Source organism: Aythya fuligula, chromosome 1, assembly GCF_009819795.1.
Source record: "Aythya fuligula isolate bAytFul2 chromosome 1, bAytFul2.pri, whole genome shotgun sequence".
Classification (NCBI taxonomy): domain Eukaryota; kingdom Metazoa; phylum Chordata; class Aves; order Anseriformes; family Anatidae; genus Aythya; species Aythya fuligula.
The window spans coordinates 203,814,918-203,834,031 of NC_045559.1; the positions used below are offsets into that span (position 1 = coordinate 203,814,918).

Sequence of the window (19,114 nt, forward strand, 5' to 3'; positions counted from 1 at the left end):
ACACAGCTATGGGAAGAGGCTCTTTAGGAAGTCCCAGGCCATGGTGAGACCCCAGCACCAGGCCTTGGCCCTAGTCCAGCTGCTGGAGCCTTGTGCTTTTTGGTGGTTGCTGCCACAAATCTGTAGCACTGCAGAGAGCCCTCTCTCTGGACAACCTCCCCAGCTCCTTAAATATCAGAAATGATCCAGCCCAGGCCTTTTATTGCTTCTCGGAATTAAAGACAATTGAAATATTAACGACGCCATCAGCTCCCTGAGCTCACTGGCACTCCTGAGTGGTCTGGATCAATAGAAGCGGAGCAGACAGAGCCATGAAAAAGAGCCGCTTTTGGAGGGTTTGGTGTTTTCCAGGAGTGCTAATAAAAGATGCCCCAGACTCCCCCTGGGATGCTGCCAGGGAAGGTCAGACCATCAGTCCCCATCGACTCCCTCCTGACTGGTGCTCATGCTAATTAATTGTCATAGAGGACCATTGTGCTAATCAACTCGCTATTAATGTGGGCTTAGAAGTGATTACAGCATTGATTAAAGGCAGCTACTGAGCCAAAGCTGGTAGCTGCCACTTCCAGCTGGATGGTTCTGAGGGCTGGCACTGCCATCAGCAGTGGCAGGAGATGCTGGTCCCCCACTGTCCTCCTCCACCTTCATCTGGGGACAGTGCTGAGAGCATCCTCTGCTGCTGGCGACATCAGGAGCTGTGGTTGCACTGTGGTTGCAGTTTTTACATTGACCAGAGGGATGATGAGGTTCCCTCCACCTCCTCCACCCACTAACATGGGTGTCTGTGGCCATAGACCGGCACGGTAGGGCAGATATCTCCCCAGATATCTCCATCCTTTCTCAGAGGACTCTGGAGAGCATGGCCTGGACCGCCCACCCAGGGGTCCTGCTGAGTTGTGGTCTCAACCTGAGCTGTGTTGAGGCACTGAAGGTGGCATCTCATTCACAACTGTGCTGCTTTTTGCTTAGGGGCTCCCAAAATCTGCAGCTGTGACACTTTTGTAGGATAAATTTACAGGGAAAGGGCGCAGAGACAGGTAAATTGGGGACACAGAAATACCAGATTCCAATTTGTAACATTTCCCTACGCTGGTTTAGGGTTTTTCTTATTTTTATTAGGAGTGGCTAATTAAAAGAAAAGGCACCTGTGACCCTGGAGAGACATCTGTGACTAGAAGAGGAATTTGTAGATGCTGACTCCTCCAAGCAGGGAATTTGCCAGCTGAGGAAGGGGAGGGAGGGACCCTGCTGTGCTGAACAAACCGAGATGAAATTACCCTAGGAGATGGGACGGAGTGGAGTACCTGAAAGTCTTTATGGGCTGCTGAAACGGTGTGGGGTGAGTTTCAGTGAGTGTTATAACGTGGATCATCTGCCCTATGGGAGAGAGAAATCAGAGTGCCCCACTCACCTCCCACCCTCAGCTCGGGCAGAAAGGTGAGATCCACCCGAGGAGCATTTCTCCTCCTCTGCCCAGCTTCAAACCCTTCCAGAGACCGACCACAAAATGCTCCAATAAAGCTCAAAGAAAGAAAAAGGTAAAAGCTCTTTTCACAAGACAAAAAGGTGCTCGGAAATACCAACAGTAACCTGGACTTTGGTGAGTTCTGCTTTGCTGCATGCAGGACTGGGGCAGCTACCAAGAAGGGCATGAAGAAAACACACACAGCCTCAGTCCTTGTGGGGAACCCTGTTGACTAGGCTTTTATTTACTCTGGTACATCAATACCAAGCAAGGGACCTGCTGCAGGAACTCTACCCAAGCAACCAGCAACGTAGCAATGGCATGTTTTGAGACCTGGCATGCAAAAACCCTTTTGGAGGTTGGCAGTGAGTCCTGTTATTGGGTCTGATGTGGTTTGCAGACAGGAGCTCTGCTCTGGGATGTACAGGGAGGGGTCTCCTGTAAGAAGGTCTTCTGGGACCCCAAAAACTGGGTTTGGCTTGCAGTTTGTCCATGCTATCGCCAAGCAGAGATGGATCCCCTTTTACCTCTCGTCTTTGGGTCCAGCATTTTGGGGTTTAAAAAGCAATATCAGCTCCTCCAGCAGAGCCCATGGCGTGGTTGTGGGATCCAGTGGTTGCTGAACTTTGTCTGCAGGAGAGACTCAAAGCTCCCACCATTTCTCCAGCAAGTAGCTTGCTGAAATCTTCCTGTTTGCCTTCCCCTCTCTGTCTGACACAGCTGGTGCCTACCATTTAATATGCTATCAGTGGGCTGGGGGGCTCAGAAGAAGAGCTCGGACTCTTTTTGGGATGGCCCCCACAAATCAGTAGGGCATGGGTATGAAGCCTCCTCATCCTGGCTTTCCCATCACTGCCCTCTCCTTATATACACCAGGAAAATTTCCGTCCAGACCTTAAGGAGTGCTCGCTCACATTTGGGTGCAATCCTAGCAAAAACTGCTGGAACAATCATAATAACACTTTTTCAAAGCACATTTTCATCTCTAGAAGCTCCACCAAAGTATCCTCCGCTTTCTGGTGGAAGGAAAAAAGGATGTCCAAACTTAGCAGTTCATTCACAGTCACGGGACAAGCCAGGCACATCTCCTGCTCCTAAATTTCCAGAGGTACTCTCTACCTGCTCTGCTCCCACCACCACCCAGGCACCAGTCCCTGCCTTGGCATTCGGAGAGAGGAGGAGGAGATATCTGCCTTTGGAGGACAGCAGCAGCAGGTTCCTAATTTGTGGTCTGTGAAGTGCTCTGCAGCCTCGCTGCTCTCCATAGATGCTCGAGGATAAATATATTCCTGGGTGTTTTGAGGCCACAATGATGCACAAATAGGCTTTGCTGCAGGCGACTCCCTGCTGGCTCAGACCTACAGCCTGCTCTGAGCTGCTGGCTCGCTTGCCCGGCTCTGCACACACATTCCTGCTCCTACCCTTCCCGTTTCCAAAAATCCCCAGGCAGCACGAGGTGGGCAACAAGCTGAATCCCACCTCCCCTCTTGGGCTTGACGGCACGGTGAGCTTCCACAGGACCGGTCTTTGGAGACATTGAGCAGCCACAGCCACTGCCAGCATTCAGCATCCTTGCAAGAAGTGCTCCATCTCCAACAAGCCCCCTATTTTGGATGGTTGGGGTGGAAACTGAAAGCCAGGGCTCTCTCCAGGTTTGTAGCGTGGCGGGTTCTTATTTTTCCATCAGGCTTTTTGTATCCAGGTGCCGCGGTTGGAGAGGTTAAGGAGCCAAATATTTACAAGCCCTGCCAGTCAGGCTTGGTGAATCCCAGCTGAATTCACTTAGGCAAATACAGCATGGCTCATCCTCCCTCTTCCCCATCGCTCAGACAGGCAGGAGCACATTTTGGGAATGTTTCTCAGGGGTGAGGGGCTCCCCAAGCACCACGCTGTTCACCGTTTTTTTTTGTGAAGCCATCCATCAATGAAGAACCCCGTAAAAGCAACGAAGAACTGAACAGAAGAGAGAAAATAAACAAAGACAGAAGCACAGCTGGAGCGAGGAGGGCCGGGCAAAAGGGGGTCAGGCTTTAAAAACGATGGAGCCCTTCAGCTGAGCAGGTTCAAGGCCGTCGGTGAAAGCGAGGAGGAAATACATCACCTTGCGGATCCTGGCCAACTCCACCAGCCGCTCCCCAAACTCCTGGGCATCGGCCTCGTTGCACTCCACTTCCTCGGCCCCTGGCTTCTTCCAGAAGATGCCCACGGGCTCCAGCAGCTGCCGGTTCATGAGGTGGGTGAGATCGGGAGTCCAGTGCTGGGAGGTGCCGGTCACCGTCACCTTCCCACATTTCTCCAGCTGGATGTCCCAGCGGAGGAAGCGCAGGTTGTGCTGCCGGAGGAAATCCACCCGGTAGATGTGCTCGTTGGGCTGCAGCAGCTTCTCGCCGTCCTGGGGCCTGCCTTTTTTCTGCTGCAGGCTCTGGACCCTCAGTCGCATGCAGCGGGTGAGCTGGTCATCGCGGACGAAGGGCACCTTGAGCTCTCCGGCTTCTTCTGCCATCTCCTCCGTGGCTCCTCTGCTCCGTCCCCGGCACCGTTTGGCTCCCAGATAGGACACGCAGGGGGGAAAAAAAATCTGGTGGCCCTTCTCCACGGTCCCAGCGGTGCTAGGCAACCCGGGCTGGTGACGCAAAATGCCCTCGAGGGCTTCCTCTGGGTGCCCTCCCATCTTCCAGCAGGAACCGATGGTGCCGCTGTGCGCGATAATCTATAGGGAAGGGATGTCTGATGTCAGCCTCCCTGGCAACCTCCCTGACAACCGCTCCGGCAAGCTGGAGCAGGGCTCGTTAGCCCTAAACGAAGGTGCACAGCCAGGGCAACCATCCTGCAGGGCTTGGTGGCCGTGGCTTTCTCAGAAGACTGATTTATGGGATAATCCGGGGTGTAGAGCCTCTGGAGGGGTCTGGTCCAACCCTCTGCTCAAAGCAAGACTTGGCGGTTAAATCAGTGTCAGACCGTGAGATGCTGGAGATATTTCTTTTTCCCCTTTATTTCTCATAAAGGGAAAATAATAAATATTTCTATTTCCCATGCTACAGCTCATGCTGTTGAGGTGTGCCCTGTGATTGCTCTCTGATCTGGCTCTACTGGTGGGTCCTCCAGGCAGAGGATGGCATGGAGAAGAGTTCTGGGGAACATGTTCCTCATTGCAGGGTGTCTCCAAGAAGCTGTGGATCCCAAAGAGACTGCAAGTGTGAGGTGGTATCTTTGGGGTAAAATCACTGGTTTAGAGTCTCAGAGAGTCCGGGGTTTCAGCACAAAGCTTCAGAGGGAACAATTTATGGTGCCACAAACTTTGGTTCTCCCCATCCTATTTGTGAGTCGCATTGGCTTCTGCCACAGGATGTGTTTGCAGGGCCCTTTGGGAGCTCAAGCTGTGTTAAATGAACTCCAGGAAAGAGCTTTCCTAAACTATTTTTACGAAAGGCACTGCCACCACTTGGGCTATGTCACATAATTCAACTTCCAGAAGAAGTTCCCCAAAAAGACCATCAGAAGCTGCCCTTGGCCAGAGAAACCCCAGGCACCAAGAGCCCGAAGTGGAACATTTTCCTGGGATTTGTCCTGTACTCACCAGTCCCCTATCACTCCTTAAGACCCTGAGAACAGAGGCAAGGAAGCTAAGGGTTACTATTTGAAGGGGCAAAAGAAAGGTCTGAGGAAACCAGCCCCTTCTTACTGTCCTCTGAAATTTTGCCTCACTTGTTTACGAGCTGTAAAACACCTTCAGCACCAGCTTTTGAACCAACCCTTGGGTTTTACAAGTTAAAAATGCCTTCAGGTAACGCTGGAGGCCTTTCTGAGCTGAGGTGTGTGTGGCAGTGCCTCGTGGTCCTTGGTTTGTTGGATCTTTTACCCCCAGATACACAACTGCCCTAGAAATATATGGGAAAGGAGCAGGAGAGCAGGCAAGCTGGTGGAGATGTAGGGTGTCCAAATCACTTGGTCTGGTTCCTATCCCTCTGCTTTGATTTATTTTCGGAAGAGCTAGATGTCTCTGAAAGACCACAGATGACGTCCAAAACCATGTTGAGGCAGCCAAGGCTCAGGAAATTAGAAAACTGCTCGCAATTCACTTCCAGCCCCTAAGTCCCACCCAGTGACTCAAACAGCACGGGCTTGATGGGGAGGAGGGACACTGAGGGAGAATTGGAGTGAAATGGGTGAATAATATCATCTCTTGGTAAACATCGGGATGTGTTGGCTTGTCCTGTTCCCTGGAAGAAATCCTCCCTCCCTGCACTTGCTCATGTTGGGAGGAAGAGTTTCACTGCTTGCAGTGGAGCAAGGGACACACGGAGCAAGTTACATCCTGGTGTAAATCAGGATTACATTTTCTAGCAGCAGTGGGAGACCTGGACTGATATTTCAGTGATATTAACACCTGCATCAGCGTCTTTCAGCTCCCCTTGAACTCTGAACCAGAAATATTTTGGTGTCTAATGACAGCTGGAGAATTTAGCGTTTGGCTAAAGGGGTTAATCTGTGCACTTGACTTCTCCCACTGTGCTCTAAAAGTTGCTGCTGCTGCAGTTTATAGCCACACTCGCTCCTTGCAGGGCAATGCTCATCATGAGCTCTGAAAGCACCTTGCAAAGGGTGAAAAATGGCCCTAACCAATTCAGAAGTAATCAAAATCAGAGCCCTGTAGTGAATGTCACAGCAAAGTGAACATCCCTGGGCTCGGGGAGAGGATGGCAGCTTTTGCTTTTGCTGGAAAACAAACCTTTCTGAAAGAGAACGGGATGCAAGGCGGCGGGTAAAGAAGAGCCTCTGAGGGTTAAGGGCATGGAAAATGAGAAGTCACAAACACCCACAGCAAAATCACCAAGGGAGGAAGAGCAGTGCTGCCGGCAAACTGAAATAATGAGGTGTCCGAAGGGACCTGGCTACTGTTTGGTTGGCACCTCCAAGGCTGGAGGTGAATGGTGAGCAGGGAGGACAACCTGCCCTGGGGAGGAACAACCCAAACAAGGCCAGTGCTTATCCAGGAGCTGACAACAGCCATCCTCTTCCTATGTATAGGAAAGACTTGGTTTTAACAGAAAACAGGGATTCTGTGACAAATTCCCAAGGCGGAGCTCACAAAAACCACCTGCAGCAGCAGAGCCGATGCACGAGGTGGAGGCAAAACCTTTGGGTCTGTTGCAGTAGGAGGCTGTAGGTGACCCTGCCAACCCTACAGGGCTTTGGTGGCTGCCTTTTTTTTTTGCAGTAAAAGCTAGGAAAAGGGGCTTGCAACTTGCTGGTCTCTTGTGCTAGGATGAGACTCACCTGTACCAGGGGCTGAGGGCTACGTTTGCTTTCCCTTTCATGGGATTTACTTCTTCTGCCACAGAAGACGTGGTAGAAATGAGCACAGGCTGGCCAAGACGTGGCACTGAGCACCTCCTGATTTATGTATTTATTTATTTTTAGGTTATTCTGGAGCGGAGAGGGTCAGATTTAGGAGCTGGAAGGGCAGGACGGGGCTCAATTCTCTCTTGGTGATGGATAAACCGGCCACGCGTTTGGCTCAAGTGTGATGTGGCTGCGGTCATGACCACTGAATTCCCCTTGAAAAATACTCTTTTCGGAGAATTTTTTCACCTGAACGGCTTTTCGGGGCCTGAGGAGTTCCCGAAAATGCAGTTTTTGAGCCGGGCAAACACAACACGAGGGTGTTTCAGGCCAGCTTTCCCCTGGCGTGGGGCACCGCTTACCTTCTGCCACAGAGACTCGCGGGACGCCAGGGAGGAGCAGGCGGCCACGAACCAGCAGTTCCCCACCTGGCCCTGGTGTAAGTCGTGGGAGCTGATCCCATCCACAAAGAGACGGGGATCGTCGCAGATTTCCTGCAGGAAAGGAGAAAAACACGGGGGAAATGAAGAAATGGGGTAATTTGGAGCAAGGCTGCCTGGCAGAGAACCTCGTGCTCTCTGCAGTACATGGGCACAGCACCAGACGCCCCTCCCCGGGGTGGTTGTTCTGCTCCAGCATCAGCACATTTCTGCTATAATTATCCAGAAAATAGTACATTTTCACATCATTACAGCCCTAGTGACCCATCTCCTGTAGGGCCGCTTGTTGTTCCTGCAAACCCTTCAGCAGCTGATGTCCGAGCTTCTTCCCCTCTCACTTTGCTCCGGGGACTTTCTGGTGGAAGGCACCGGGAGCTGAGAGCATCACCCACAGCCACGGTCTCAAACACTGGGGCTTGGGAATCCACCCAAAAATGAACCCCAGCAGAACTAGGGAAGAGCCGAGAATTTAGAGGAAGAATTACAATGCCCGACCCAAGCAGCTCACCCAAAAAAAAAATCAACACAGAGGGTGGGCTCAGCCATGGGCCCCAGCCAGCGCTGCACACCTTAAAAAATAACTCTATATTTTAAGATAAAATCTCTGAAAAATAACTCTGGACACAAACTGGGCAGGATCACGCCCAAGGGCTGGTTCCCTCCAGGCTGCAGAGTTGCAGGAGGTTGGGATAAGCACTAGAGGGAGGCAATAGCCAAGAGGCACTTGTGCTTTATTTTTCAGCATCCCTGAATGCAGAGAGAGGTGGGAGAGGAGTTATTAACAGGAGTTATATTATTAACAGGAGTTATCCTTCATTATACCACCGAGAAAGCAGCAGGGGATGCCTCTGCCCTGCCTGATGGTGGTGGGGGTGTCTGGGATCAGCTCTCAATGGTCCTCAGGGGGCAGAGGAACCACGGTGAGGACCACGGCTGCTTTCCCCACCCTTGGGTGAATCCGTGGTGTACAAAAAGGGGGTCGTTTGGTGTTGTGTGGGTGGGGAGAACATGAAATTGGGGGAACAGAGGCTGCTTGGCAGACGTGAGCAGAGGGTAAGGGGTGTTGGATGCTCTCCCCCAGGAGCAGAGCTGCCCGCTAGCGGTGATTTCCCCATCGCCAGGCAAGAGATGGCAAATGAAAAGACTCATCCACGGGTCAGCCTCCCTGAAAAACCTCCTGAGGTTTCCCAAATCCCTCAAACCGGAGCTTCCCAGCATTAATTCACCTGGGTTTTTCGGTCCCCAGAGAAGCTGCTGAGGTCCCACTCACAACACACGGCCCTGGTCGTGCCCATGTAGCCCGTGACTCATGGGGACCAGCAGGAACTGGGTCAAAAAAAAAAAACAAACAACAAAAACCAGGGCAGGCATTGCACTTTGCTTCCCTGTTCCTGCTGATGGAGCGGAAAGAGATAAAGGGCTTGTCCTGCAGATAGGTGGAAATACAGGGCCTGGCGTTTGTGTGTGCAGAGGGAGGAGAGGGGCAGGGATGCTGTGGCCACAGAAGGTCACCACCTTGCTTTCATCCCCTCCCTTCCTCGCAGGAGGCGGAAACCAGGTGAAGAATAACATTTACACAGGCAGGGGCTTCTCCCAAAAGCAAACACGGAACCCTGAAAAAAACAAGGCAGCACACCCCCACGCGCACCCTGGGGACTGAAATCCATTAAGGGGGAGAAAAAAATCCAGATCATTGCACTTATCTTGCATTTGGTGGTGTAATGTTGCCTCCCACCAAAAAGCATGCGGTTTTTTCCTCTGCTCTCCCTTTTAGTACTATTTCCCCCAAAACAGGCGTTTTCTTTCTGGCTGCAATTAAACCAGAAAATGTAATTCCTGTCTCCAGCTAGCCCAACCCCACAAAAAGGGCAGCAATGAGCAAATTGCCCTCTAATTGGTTTTATAATTGGTGACTGCCTTATCATAAATGCTTCCTGTTGCAGATTTCTGAGCTTTGGGCTCACTGGGGGTCTGGAGCATGTCAAGCCAGCTGCAGGGAGGGAAAAAAAAAAAAAAAACTGGGAGGAGGGGATGACAACCAAGTGAGATGCAACATCTGCTGCGCGCCAGGATGGGTTTCTGCTAACGAGATTTTGCAAGGAGCAGCCTAATTGCATTGCAGGGCCGGGGCGAGAGAGGCTGGCTGTGTCAGGAACAATGCTTTCACTCAGACCTGCAAAATCAGCAGGATAATCTATTAGTGTGGCTGTGCTTTCCCCTCCCGGGTGATGGGGAACCAAAGGGACCTTGTGCCACGAGTGTCGCCCCCACAGCCATCCCGGCACAGCAGGCAGCTGACACTGAGGTCCTTTTGGTTCCCTTCAGGTACCCGTCCTGGGATGTGATTTTTCAAGAGGGCAGTGACAGAGATTCAACAAGACTGGCACCAGGAAAGGGAATGGGGTGAGTTTAGAGCCCCACGAGTCTGTGTTTTCGCAGGGATTATCATTTTCTCAATGGTTCAGCTTCACGCACACCGCAGGGTAGGCTTGGCTGGCAATATTTACACCCCATAAAACTGTTCTGGGGTGGTTTTTACTGCTTCAGTCAGACATCCCTAATCCCCTGGGAGTGTCCGAACCTGTACATATTTGTTATCAGCTCCCACCCCACACGAAGGGAGCACCTGCAGCAAACAGGGACGTGCTTGCCAAGGGAGGCACCAGAACACCACGCTCCCTGCCAGCCCCACGACTCTGCCCGTGCACCTCTGCTCCGAGCCTTCTGTTCTGGCAACAAAAAGGGTTTCAAACGGGAGCTAAAGGTCAGTTTGCAGGCTTAACAGCCTGGTGGGGCTCCCCAGTGTTTGTTTTTTTTTCTCAGGATCCAAAGTACAAAGGCAGCAAGGAGATCTCTGTTGAAGCAGGGAGATGCAGAGCGATGCGATGCGCTGTGAGCGTGCCGCCCCTCCCGGGAGCAGATAGAGATGGAGAAGGAGCTCGGTGATGGGAAGGAGACTGAAACAAGTGCAGCATCCTCTGATCCTATCCCTGCCAAGATCCCTCTTGGTCCCTCTGGGTCCCTCTTGGTCCTTCTGGGTCCCTCTTGGTTTCAAGTCCCAGAAAATTTTTGTCCATGGAGAACACACTGGTGGGACATGCTGGTGGGAGGGAGGAAGCAATTCAAGAGAACTTTACTGTGAGAAAACACAAGGTTTGGGGAAAAATGATCCAAAAAGGCCCACTCGTTCCAACACTGTTGTGAAATCCTGGGATGAGCTAGTGTGGCCATGAGCTCAGCGGCACCGTTTCTGCCTCCAAGGGACATAATTCTTGTTGGGCACATGTTGTCTGCCCAACCCTATCCTGCCTGAATCCCAGTTGTAGGGACTCACTGAAAGCCCATCCTCTAAAACACTATTTAGAGATCTAAATCACGTAGTTTTTTGTTTTAATTATCTTAAGAGCCAAGAGATGGAAAAAGAGCGAACCCAAAGCTGCAAAGGAAAATTACCTCCGCAGTGGATATCTCAGATCAAAACCTCTTAGTTTTATTTCAGCAGGGACACCTCCCACACTGTCCCGGGGCTAGGAACTGCCCCGTGGTTTGTGGCTGCGTCATTTTTATGAGACCTTGATCCAAGAGCAGGGCTTGATCCCACCACAGTCCAAATGAATCACTAACCGGGGCGATGACGACGAAGGAGGTTATCGCGAGTTGAAGCTATTTAAAGAAGTGATTTCTAGCCCACACCTATTCTGGTTATTCATCCTCTGGGTGTAGCTTTGCAAACACAGAAACCTGCCCCGTGTGAAAGCCATCCTCCAGAAGCACAGACTGTGTTTAACGACCCGAGTGACTCAGCAGAGACTTTCCTGCGAGGCCACAGCCAGGTCATGAAACCAGCAGAGTTCGCAGGGCTGCCAAAACCCAGCAAACCTCATCTCCACTCAGTGACACCAGTGTTTTCCTCGCGAGCTGCTCGGTATTCCCAGCGCAGACAACCCAAAGCATTTCCAGGTGAGACTTTGAAGCCACCAGCAGCTCCAAGACCTTGGCCAAGCCCTCCTGGTGATGGGTGAGCCTCCACCCAGCCTCACGCCGAGGTTTACACGGGCTGTAAACGAGCTGAACACGCCTGTGGTTTGACTTTAAGCTGGTTTCTCCCATCATGAAGCACTCTGTTGACATTTTCCACCAGTAATTCTGGTTGTTTACATTTTCCACCAGTAATTCTGGTGTAACTCCGTCGGTGGTGTTTGCACCAAGGCACAGCAGAGCTCTGAGCATCCGTGATCACTCTCCATTAAGATTTGTGTGTGCTTTTCCTTCTGGAAGGGGAACGGAGAGGAACACACCACCAAATGGGGGCTCCTTGCCAAAAAAAAAACAGAAATATGGGAGATGTGAGATGCCTTGTTTGGCAGAAATAAGGCACCAAGCCCCAAAACTGCACGTGGCAGCACGCCAGGTGGGGAAGGATGGGCACAGGCATGGGAGGGCAGCTCCATCCCAAGCAGTCCATCCCCCCTTTGACAGTGTTTCACACAGGTCTAAAGGATTTCCTTGTGCTTGGTACCTTTCCCTGGGACAAAACATCCACCCAACCAAGCTTCCCTGCACTGGACATTTCACTGTTTTAATCCCTGCAGGGCTCTGGGGCAGCGTTTGCAGAGTCTCTGCGATAAATAATGTGTACCAGAGGAGAAACGGTGCCGTGCCACTTACTGCCAAATTGTGCCAGGGCTTTATTTTAAAAAGGGACGACTTGGAGACCTCAATCTTCTGCACAAATCATTCAGACGGCATCAGTCCTTTGGCAGCAAGGGAAGGACAAGCCCTTGCCCTGGGGTGTTGACAGAGACAGATGCTTTGATTCATTCCTGGTCAACCCCTCGATGCTCCTGGATCCAAGAGTCCAAGGTACACTGAGCAAGGCAAGAAGGAGAGATGATGGAGAGAGGGTTTGTACCTGCTTCTTTACGGGTTTATGTATCCATCTGCACCGACCACAGATGCTTTACAGGGTTTCCAGGAATTAAAACAGGACAGAAATGCAGAAGCACGATTTTCTCAGCACACACAAGACCCAGGGGGTGGCTGCTGAAGCCAACCCACCTCTCACACTCACAGGTTCAAACCCAGAGGTTGGGGCTGGTCTTTACAGCCAGCGACCCTGAGCTGTGGTGTATTTTCTTCTCCTGGAAGTGCTTTAAATAAATCTGGCTGGTGCCCAGAGGAAGCGGCTCTGCTTTAGCTCAGTGGGAAGTTAATTCGAGGAAGTCCCGTGACCTCTCGCCGGGCAGAAATTCGGCCAGCACATCGCCTGCAGGTCCCCCTGGCTCCTTCTCTGCTCCAGCTGTGGGGTTTCATCCTCCCACCCATGCTTCCTTTTATTTGTTTCTCTCTTTAATCGCTTGCAGCAGCAGCTGATGTCAGTTTTGCCGCACCCAGGGTTTGATTTTCCTTCTGCGCTATTCAGCACCAAGCCGCTTTGCAAGGGCTTCAGTGAAAGGGTCAGCAGGACCTGGAGATGGAGCCCCCTGAAGCCCCATCCCCTCCGAGGATGCTCAGAGGAGCAGCAGCAGCTCGTGGAGAGGCTGTGAGCAAGGAATTACCCTCGAGGAGGACAGCAATGGGGCAAGGGTTGCCGTCAGAGCACAGCATCGGTGCCAAGTGGCTTTGCTCCCCCCTTAGCATCTGCCCGGCTTTGGAAACGCACGATCGAGATGAACTCTGGCATCCAGCTCTGAAGCTGCCTTATCAGCCGCCTGCAAGGCATCGAGGGCTGGTAATTTGAGGAGTTTCATGCATGGATGGAAGCTGGGAGGAGGACGGAGGGGAGATGAATTGGCATCAGCACCGAAGCTACCGCCTGGAAGGGCTCGTGATGCTGGCGGAGGCAGGCTGGGTGGGAACTGTCATGCTCCTCCACACCCTGGTGCTCCAGGATGGTGTTTAGCTACAAAATCTCCCCAGAAAAGCTCCCTGTCCTCTTGCAAGGAGAGCCACCTGCCCTTTGCTGCCCCAAACCACCAGAAACCAGGCTGGGTGAGGCCTCGAGAGCTCAGCAAACAAGGTCCCCTTCTCCCACGGCTCACCAGCACCTCTGAGCTTGCACCGAGATAAAAAGTTTGGGATTACCCAGGGCACAGCCAGCTCCGTACCTGCTCCACAGACCGAGTGTGCCTTTTGTGCTCCCCAGAGCCAAATCTGCGAGAATTTGCACCATTTCCTCGCAGAGAGGGCAGCAGATGCCCAGGGCTCCTTTCCGTGCCACCCTCTGCTACCATCCTCTTCTCCATCACAGCTGTAATAACGTCTAGCTTCTGCAGACATGCAATTGCATTAAAATGCAGGCGATGAATCTAATCTACTGATTTTACCATCGGTTTTGCGTTTATGACTGCGTCCTTCTGAGGCCGAGGAAGGAGCAGACTCGCTGGCTGCTTTCTTATCGAGCCGGGCAGCTTAGCAGGGGGGCGAAGAGGGGGAGAGCGTTTGTGCAGAGCCCGGCACCACGGGAGGATGTGGTGAGATCTGCTGGAACGGCTCCAGGGTCAGCATCGAGTTCGGAGAGAACTGAGAGCTCTTCATCATAAATAACAGCAGAAATGATCTCAGCCTGCCTCGGCGGAGTCAGCGAACGGCGCTGACTTAAAGCTTACAAAAAAAAATAAAAAATAAATGAGGGAAGTGCAGAGAGCGCATTAAAAGGTGACCAAACCTTTTGCTGGCGTGGAGCAACCAGACTGGCAAGCAGCTCCTGGCTTTACAACCCGCATCAGATAAATGAACAGGGGAGCAGCTCATAAATCCCTAAGCTGGGAAAGGCAAAGATCTGGAAGGACTCCGGCTCCCGTGATGGGCTGCAGACAGACAGACTCCCAGTGAGAGGAGACGGTGCCTTCACCCGTCTGGTGGCAGTGAGCATCCCCAGCCTCCTTCGGGCAGGAGCAAAACCAAATGAGGTAGACCATAAAGCTGCAGAAAGCTGAGCAGAGACGTCCTTTGAGCACCAGTACCTGGGGATAGTATTTCTGGATGGAGAGGGACCGAGAGGGATACAGGAGGCCAAAAGGTTCGTGCTCTGAGCATTTAGTGGCCTCCATGCACCCCATGCCACTGCTTCAGGTGAGCTCTTGGAGAGAAGCACTGCAAGGATTTAACCCCTGGCTTCCTTCTTATCAGCACCCTTGTGCTTTTGCCAGCTTCCCAGCCTGTGCTGTGCACCGGGGGAAAGACCTTTTAATGCAGAAACTTGCGGCTGCTCCTGCTTTTAGTGAATCTGTTCATTGTCTCCTTTCCCATTTCAGGAAAAGCCCACGGGGACGGGTTGTGTAACCCTCATCCAGCAGCAGAAAGGAGCTAAGTACTTCATAACGCAGGGAAGAAGGGGATCTGAGCGATGCTCTTCCCCCCTGCAGCATCTCCTCCTCATCCAAACGCAGGAGCACTGAATTCAGGAGATAAGGGCTAAAACTATACCCAAAATCAAGCAAGATATACACCAGGCTGACACAGCAGTAGCTACTGAAAAAAAAAATGGTTATTTCCTACTTTATAAAACAAGATTTCTCTTGTCTGGCTGGAAGCAAAACATAAGAATAGAAAGGACTGTGAATGAGAGCATCTCTCCCCGGTGCCAAAGCAGGAGTGAAAATGCCACGGCCCTGCTGCTGCCCGAGCTCCAGCTGCATGTAACCCTGCCCAAAACACCTGAACCCCCCCAAACTAACCTGACTCTCAGCTTTTCTCCTCCAAATATTGCCTGCACTCAGACAATATTGCCGTTTAGCAAGAGCCTGTGCCAGTGCCTGAGCACCCTCATGGTAAAGAAACTTCTGATGTCCAGGCTGAGCCTCCCCTGGCGCAGCTCTGTGACATTCCCACATATCCTGATGTCTGTGCCCAGGGAGCAGAGGCTGGTGCTTTCCCTGGCTCCCAAAAACCTGGGTTATCTCACTCGGTTCACAGACAAACCGCTGCTCCTGTGCTGCACTGCAGCATCCGTGTCTCAAATGGGGAGTGAAGAACTCAGAGCCTGAGGATCAGGCACCACGTGCCCGAATTACAGACATCTCCCTCGCCTTCAGAGCAGGGGGAGGAGGAGCTGTAAGCACTGGGCTCTGTGCTCAGCCCAAACCCCTAAAAAAAAAGTTAGATTTCTATCGCAACAGCCGAGGTTTCTGCCAAAAATTAAAAAAAAAAAAAAAAGGGAACAAAAGGAACCCCTGATGCTGTCCCAGCCAGCTCCAACATCAGCTTTGGCTCAGTGACGAGCAGCCGGTCCCATTTTCACATGGCTGCACAAAATCAGAGCTCTTTGGGATCCCCTTCCCAGTACACCTTCCCTTTCCCCGCCACATCTGAGCAATTAGCTTTCTGGCTAATTTCTGTGCTGGAAGATGTCTGAAGCCAAAGCCTGATTCGAGGCTCACCCAGCTGTGCACAGAGCTGGCATCCCGAGCAGGGCTGGAAGCCAGGGGGAGCAAGGAGGGAGGGAGGGAGGATGCTCCGCTGGGGAAAAGAAGGCTGAGCCCCTTCCAGGAAACTCTGCAAGGCCAGATGTGGGAGGAAATTGAAGCAAATCTCAGCCTGATTGGGACGGGCTATTCACCAGCTGCTCCAGCAAAACCTTTTTTTGCTTTTTTTTTTGGCCAAAGCAGCCCCAGGCTTTGGGAGGAGACGGAGGAGCAGAAAGGATCTGGGTGCTGGGAAGGAAGGACGTGCACACACGATGGGCTGTTTAGATCACTCCGAGTGCCGTGTAAACACACAGGGATGAGATCCTGCCTCTGCCACAGCTAATTCCCAGCGAGTTCAGTAGTTCCTTTTCACGCAGGGGTGAAAACCGTGGCTCCTGCATGTCGCTTCTCTGCACAGATTGTAAGTGCCACCCTTTCTGCGAAAGCAAACAGTTGTTTTTAACAGCTGACGCTTTTTGTTCCCACTCTCCACCCACTCTGCTTTCGCAGCAAAGCCCGGGGCATGGTGAACTCTGGCGCTTTGTCGTACAGCTGTAGCTGAAACTCTCCAAAACAAACCACGGCCACGGTCCTGGGAGATAACAGAGGTGCACACACAGCATCCCTTGCCTGCAGGCAGCGTCCCAGAGACTGGTGGACGTCATTTCTGGGTCAGGAAGTTCCTAAAGCACTCTGCTTGTTTTCTAAATAAGAATTAAAAAAAGATTGCACAAGGAAGGATTTGCTGGTTGCGATAGAAAGAGGATACTGGAAGAACTTTTTGGTGCCTAATAACCATTCAGGGCAATCACTGCACAAGCAGGGCAGTTGATTTGACCTTCATGGACATTTTGGACCCTACTAAATGCTGAATTGAATTGGAGAAACCCATGGGTTTCCCTGTGAAGGCTCTACCCCGTCTCTCCCAACCTTTTCTTCATGCTGGGCAGGCAGCAAGACCCGTTGCAGTGGGTGTCAGGTTGTTTCAGAGCAAAGCGGGATTTTTTGCTGTGCCATTTGTGGAGTTTCTTACACCTTCTCCCAGCTGCCCTGCAAAGCGACAATATCAGTATCAAGATCCCTGACACCCAGACTCATTGAGTTTGCCTTCGTACAGAAGATGCTGACCCTGTTTTGCTGGGCTGTCTCCTTTCCAAAGCAGTATGAATTCAGGCAGAATTGGGGCCAGTAGTGAGGAGCATCACTTTGCATTGCTTGGCACAAAGCAGTTCTTCTCCCCACAAAATTCAGTCACTTTTCCCAACATGGACAACTGCAAGGAAAAAACTGGAGAAGTGCTTTAGAGAAAGAGGCTTCTGGAAACTTCAGCAGTAGCCAGAGCAGATGTGAGCCCAAATTCTTCATTTTTTAATGCCAACTTTGTGGTCAGGGCAGCTAGTCTGTTCGGATCCTGCCAGACAACAACATCAAGGAGACATTGAGGTTTCTCAACGTGGGCTTCAAACTTTTTTTTTGGTTAAATTCCCTTCATCTGGTGCACAGGCAGTGAAGGAGGCACTGCTGCCTCCTACCTTGCTGGCTGAGCTCACATCTCCCTCAGCAAGGGTGCTATGAGCCTGGCCACCAAGAGCCGCAAGCGAGCCAAAACCCAGAAAACCAGGGGGAGAAGATTTGGGCCACCCATTCAGAAAAGGTCTCCATTCTCCCTGAAAAGAAGCACTGGCAAGTCTGTGAATGATAAAGCCCAAATATCCACAGACATCCGTGGCTCCAGCAGCAAGCTCTGAGACACAGATGCTCGGCAGAAGATGAGCAAATGTGCTTTGGCCACCTACACCAGCACCCAGCTCTCTGCCATCAGATGTGCGGTGAGCGTCAGACGTTTCCCTACCCTTTAGTCCCAAAGAAAGTTGTTTAGAAAGACTCGGGCATCACCCATCTGCTATCTTTTGTTACGTGCAAGACGATTTTGTGATTCATTTCGAGTCACCATCCCTGGAGTCAAGACACGTGTAGATGTAGAACTTAGTAGATTGGCTCAGTGGTGGGCTTTAGGACTAGGTTAAAGGCTAGATGAGATGATTTTAGAGATCTTTTCCGACCTGAATGCTTCTGTGATTTTATATTGTCTCCAGCCATGAGACTAAATCATGGTGACCTATCTTCAGAAGGCAGCAGAAGGGTAGAGCAGAGGGAACTGAGATCTTCTATGAGGAGCCTTCCTTGGGGGCTCAGCCCTGCCTGCCACACAGAAGGAGCCAGCTCCTCCCGTCACACAAAGCCTTTTTGTCCCCCCTCCGTGTGACTGCCCTCACTCAGACAGACACAGCACTGTCTCATGGAAGGCCAGCTGATATTTCGGGCTGCTGTGTGGGCGAGGAGGTCATCGGCTCCTCGGGCAGCCCGTGCCAGGGCTCCGGCACCCACCCAGCCCAGCAGTGCTTCCTGAGGGGCAGAGGGCACCTCCTGGGCTCCAGGCTGGGCCCGGGGCCTCTGGGCCTGGCCCTGGGCACCCCTGAGCAGAGCCTGGCCTTTCAGATATTTATACACACTGATAACATCCCCCCTTTGAGCCTTCTTGTCTCAAGGCCTTAGGCCTTGCTCAAGTCCTTCATCATCCTTGTAGCCCTTTGCTGGTCTCCCCCCAGCAGCGAGGACACATGGAGGACCTTTCGCAGAGGGCACACAGATGGACGTGGGCTCTGCGTGAGCAGCAGTGGCATGGTTTTGCTCAGGAGAGAAGGGATGGATTTGACTTTGCCCCTACAGCTGTCGCTGTGGGTCCAGGCCTGCGCATCCCTTTCCCCTCCAGCATTTCGGCACTGCCAGATGAAGAGTTAAGGGGAAGGAGGACAGCAGTGCCCAACACCATCGAAAGCTCTGTGGGTGCTGGCAGCTGCTGAGCAAGTCATGGCTGCAGTGAGGAACCAGCATCACTACACTCAGCCCCCAAACCCCACATCCCAAAGACCCCTAAAACACCTCTTTTACCCATCAATATTTTCTTTCCCATTTCTTGGATGAGGAAGAACATTCAAAGACATGTCTTTGCTCTGCCAGAGCCACCAGCCTTCACAGCATCATCCAGCGGTCAGGCTGCAAACCATTTTTTATCCATGGGGAAACTGAGTCACGGAGAAGCCAAGGGGCTCCTTTGCTCCTGGGGCTCATTGAGGGCAGAGCAGCCTGGTGTTATGGGGCAAGGGGACAGGCACACTTACTTTTGGCCGCTTCCACTGGATGCCCTGGATCCTCGACTTGTAGAAGAGAGAGTCATCGTTGGCAGGGAAGAGCGGGTCCTCGAAGAGCTGCTTCCTCCGCAGGCACTCCTTCTTCAGGGAGGCGTAGCGCTGGTTCTCGTACGGCTTCACCGAGGAAAACATCCTTCCCCACCGGCCCTGGGAGGACAGCAGAGCAGGAGTGAGATCTATAGGGTCTGGCCAGGGACACCCACTTCTCCTGGACCAAAAAGTTATGGCCGGAGACCCAAAAGTGAT

The 19,114-nt window shown here is 52.1% G+C and overlaps 2 protein-coding genes across 3 annotated transcripts in view; both read right to left on the bottom strand.

Moving 5' to 3' along the window:
• The window catches only part of CAPN5 (calpain 5), a 41,521-nt gene that overhangs the window by 12,731 nt on the left and 9,676 nt on the right, over positions 1-19,114 (bottom strand). For both annotated transcript variants that reach the window (XM_032194141.1, XM_032194148.1), the window contains exons 2-3: positions 18,839-19,015; positions 7,171-7,302 (exon numbers count right to left, since the gene is read on the bottom strand). In XM_032194141.1, the coding sequence (XP_032050032.1) occupies positions 7,171-7,302; positions 18,839-19,000 (294 nt within the window). In that variant the 5' untranslated portion in view covers positions 19,001-19,015. The remainder of the gene's footprint in view (positions 1-7,170; positions 7,303-18,838; positions 19,016-19,114) is intronic.
• OMP (olfactory marker protein) lies at positions 3,489-3,968 on the bottom strand. Its single transcript, XM_032194157.1, has one exon. It carries the CDS (start codon positions 3,966-3,968, stop codon positions 3,489-3,491), a length of 480 nt encoding a protein of 159 aa, XP_032050048.1.

What these genes read in the sequence shown, in the direction of transcription:
- OMP (XM_032194157.1), bottom strand. Translation starts at nt 3,968, where the DNA reads ATGGCAGAAGAAGCCGGAGAGCTCAAGGTGCCCTTCGTCCGCGATGAC.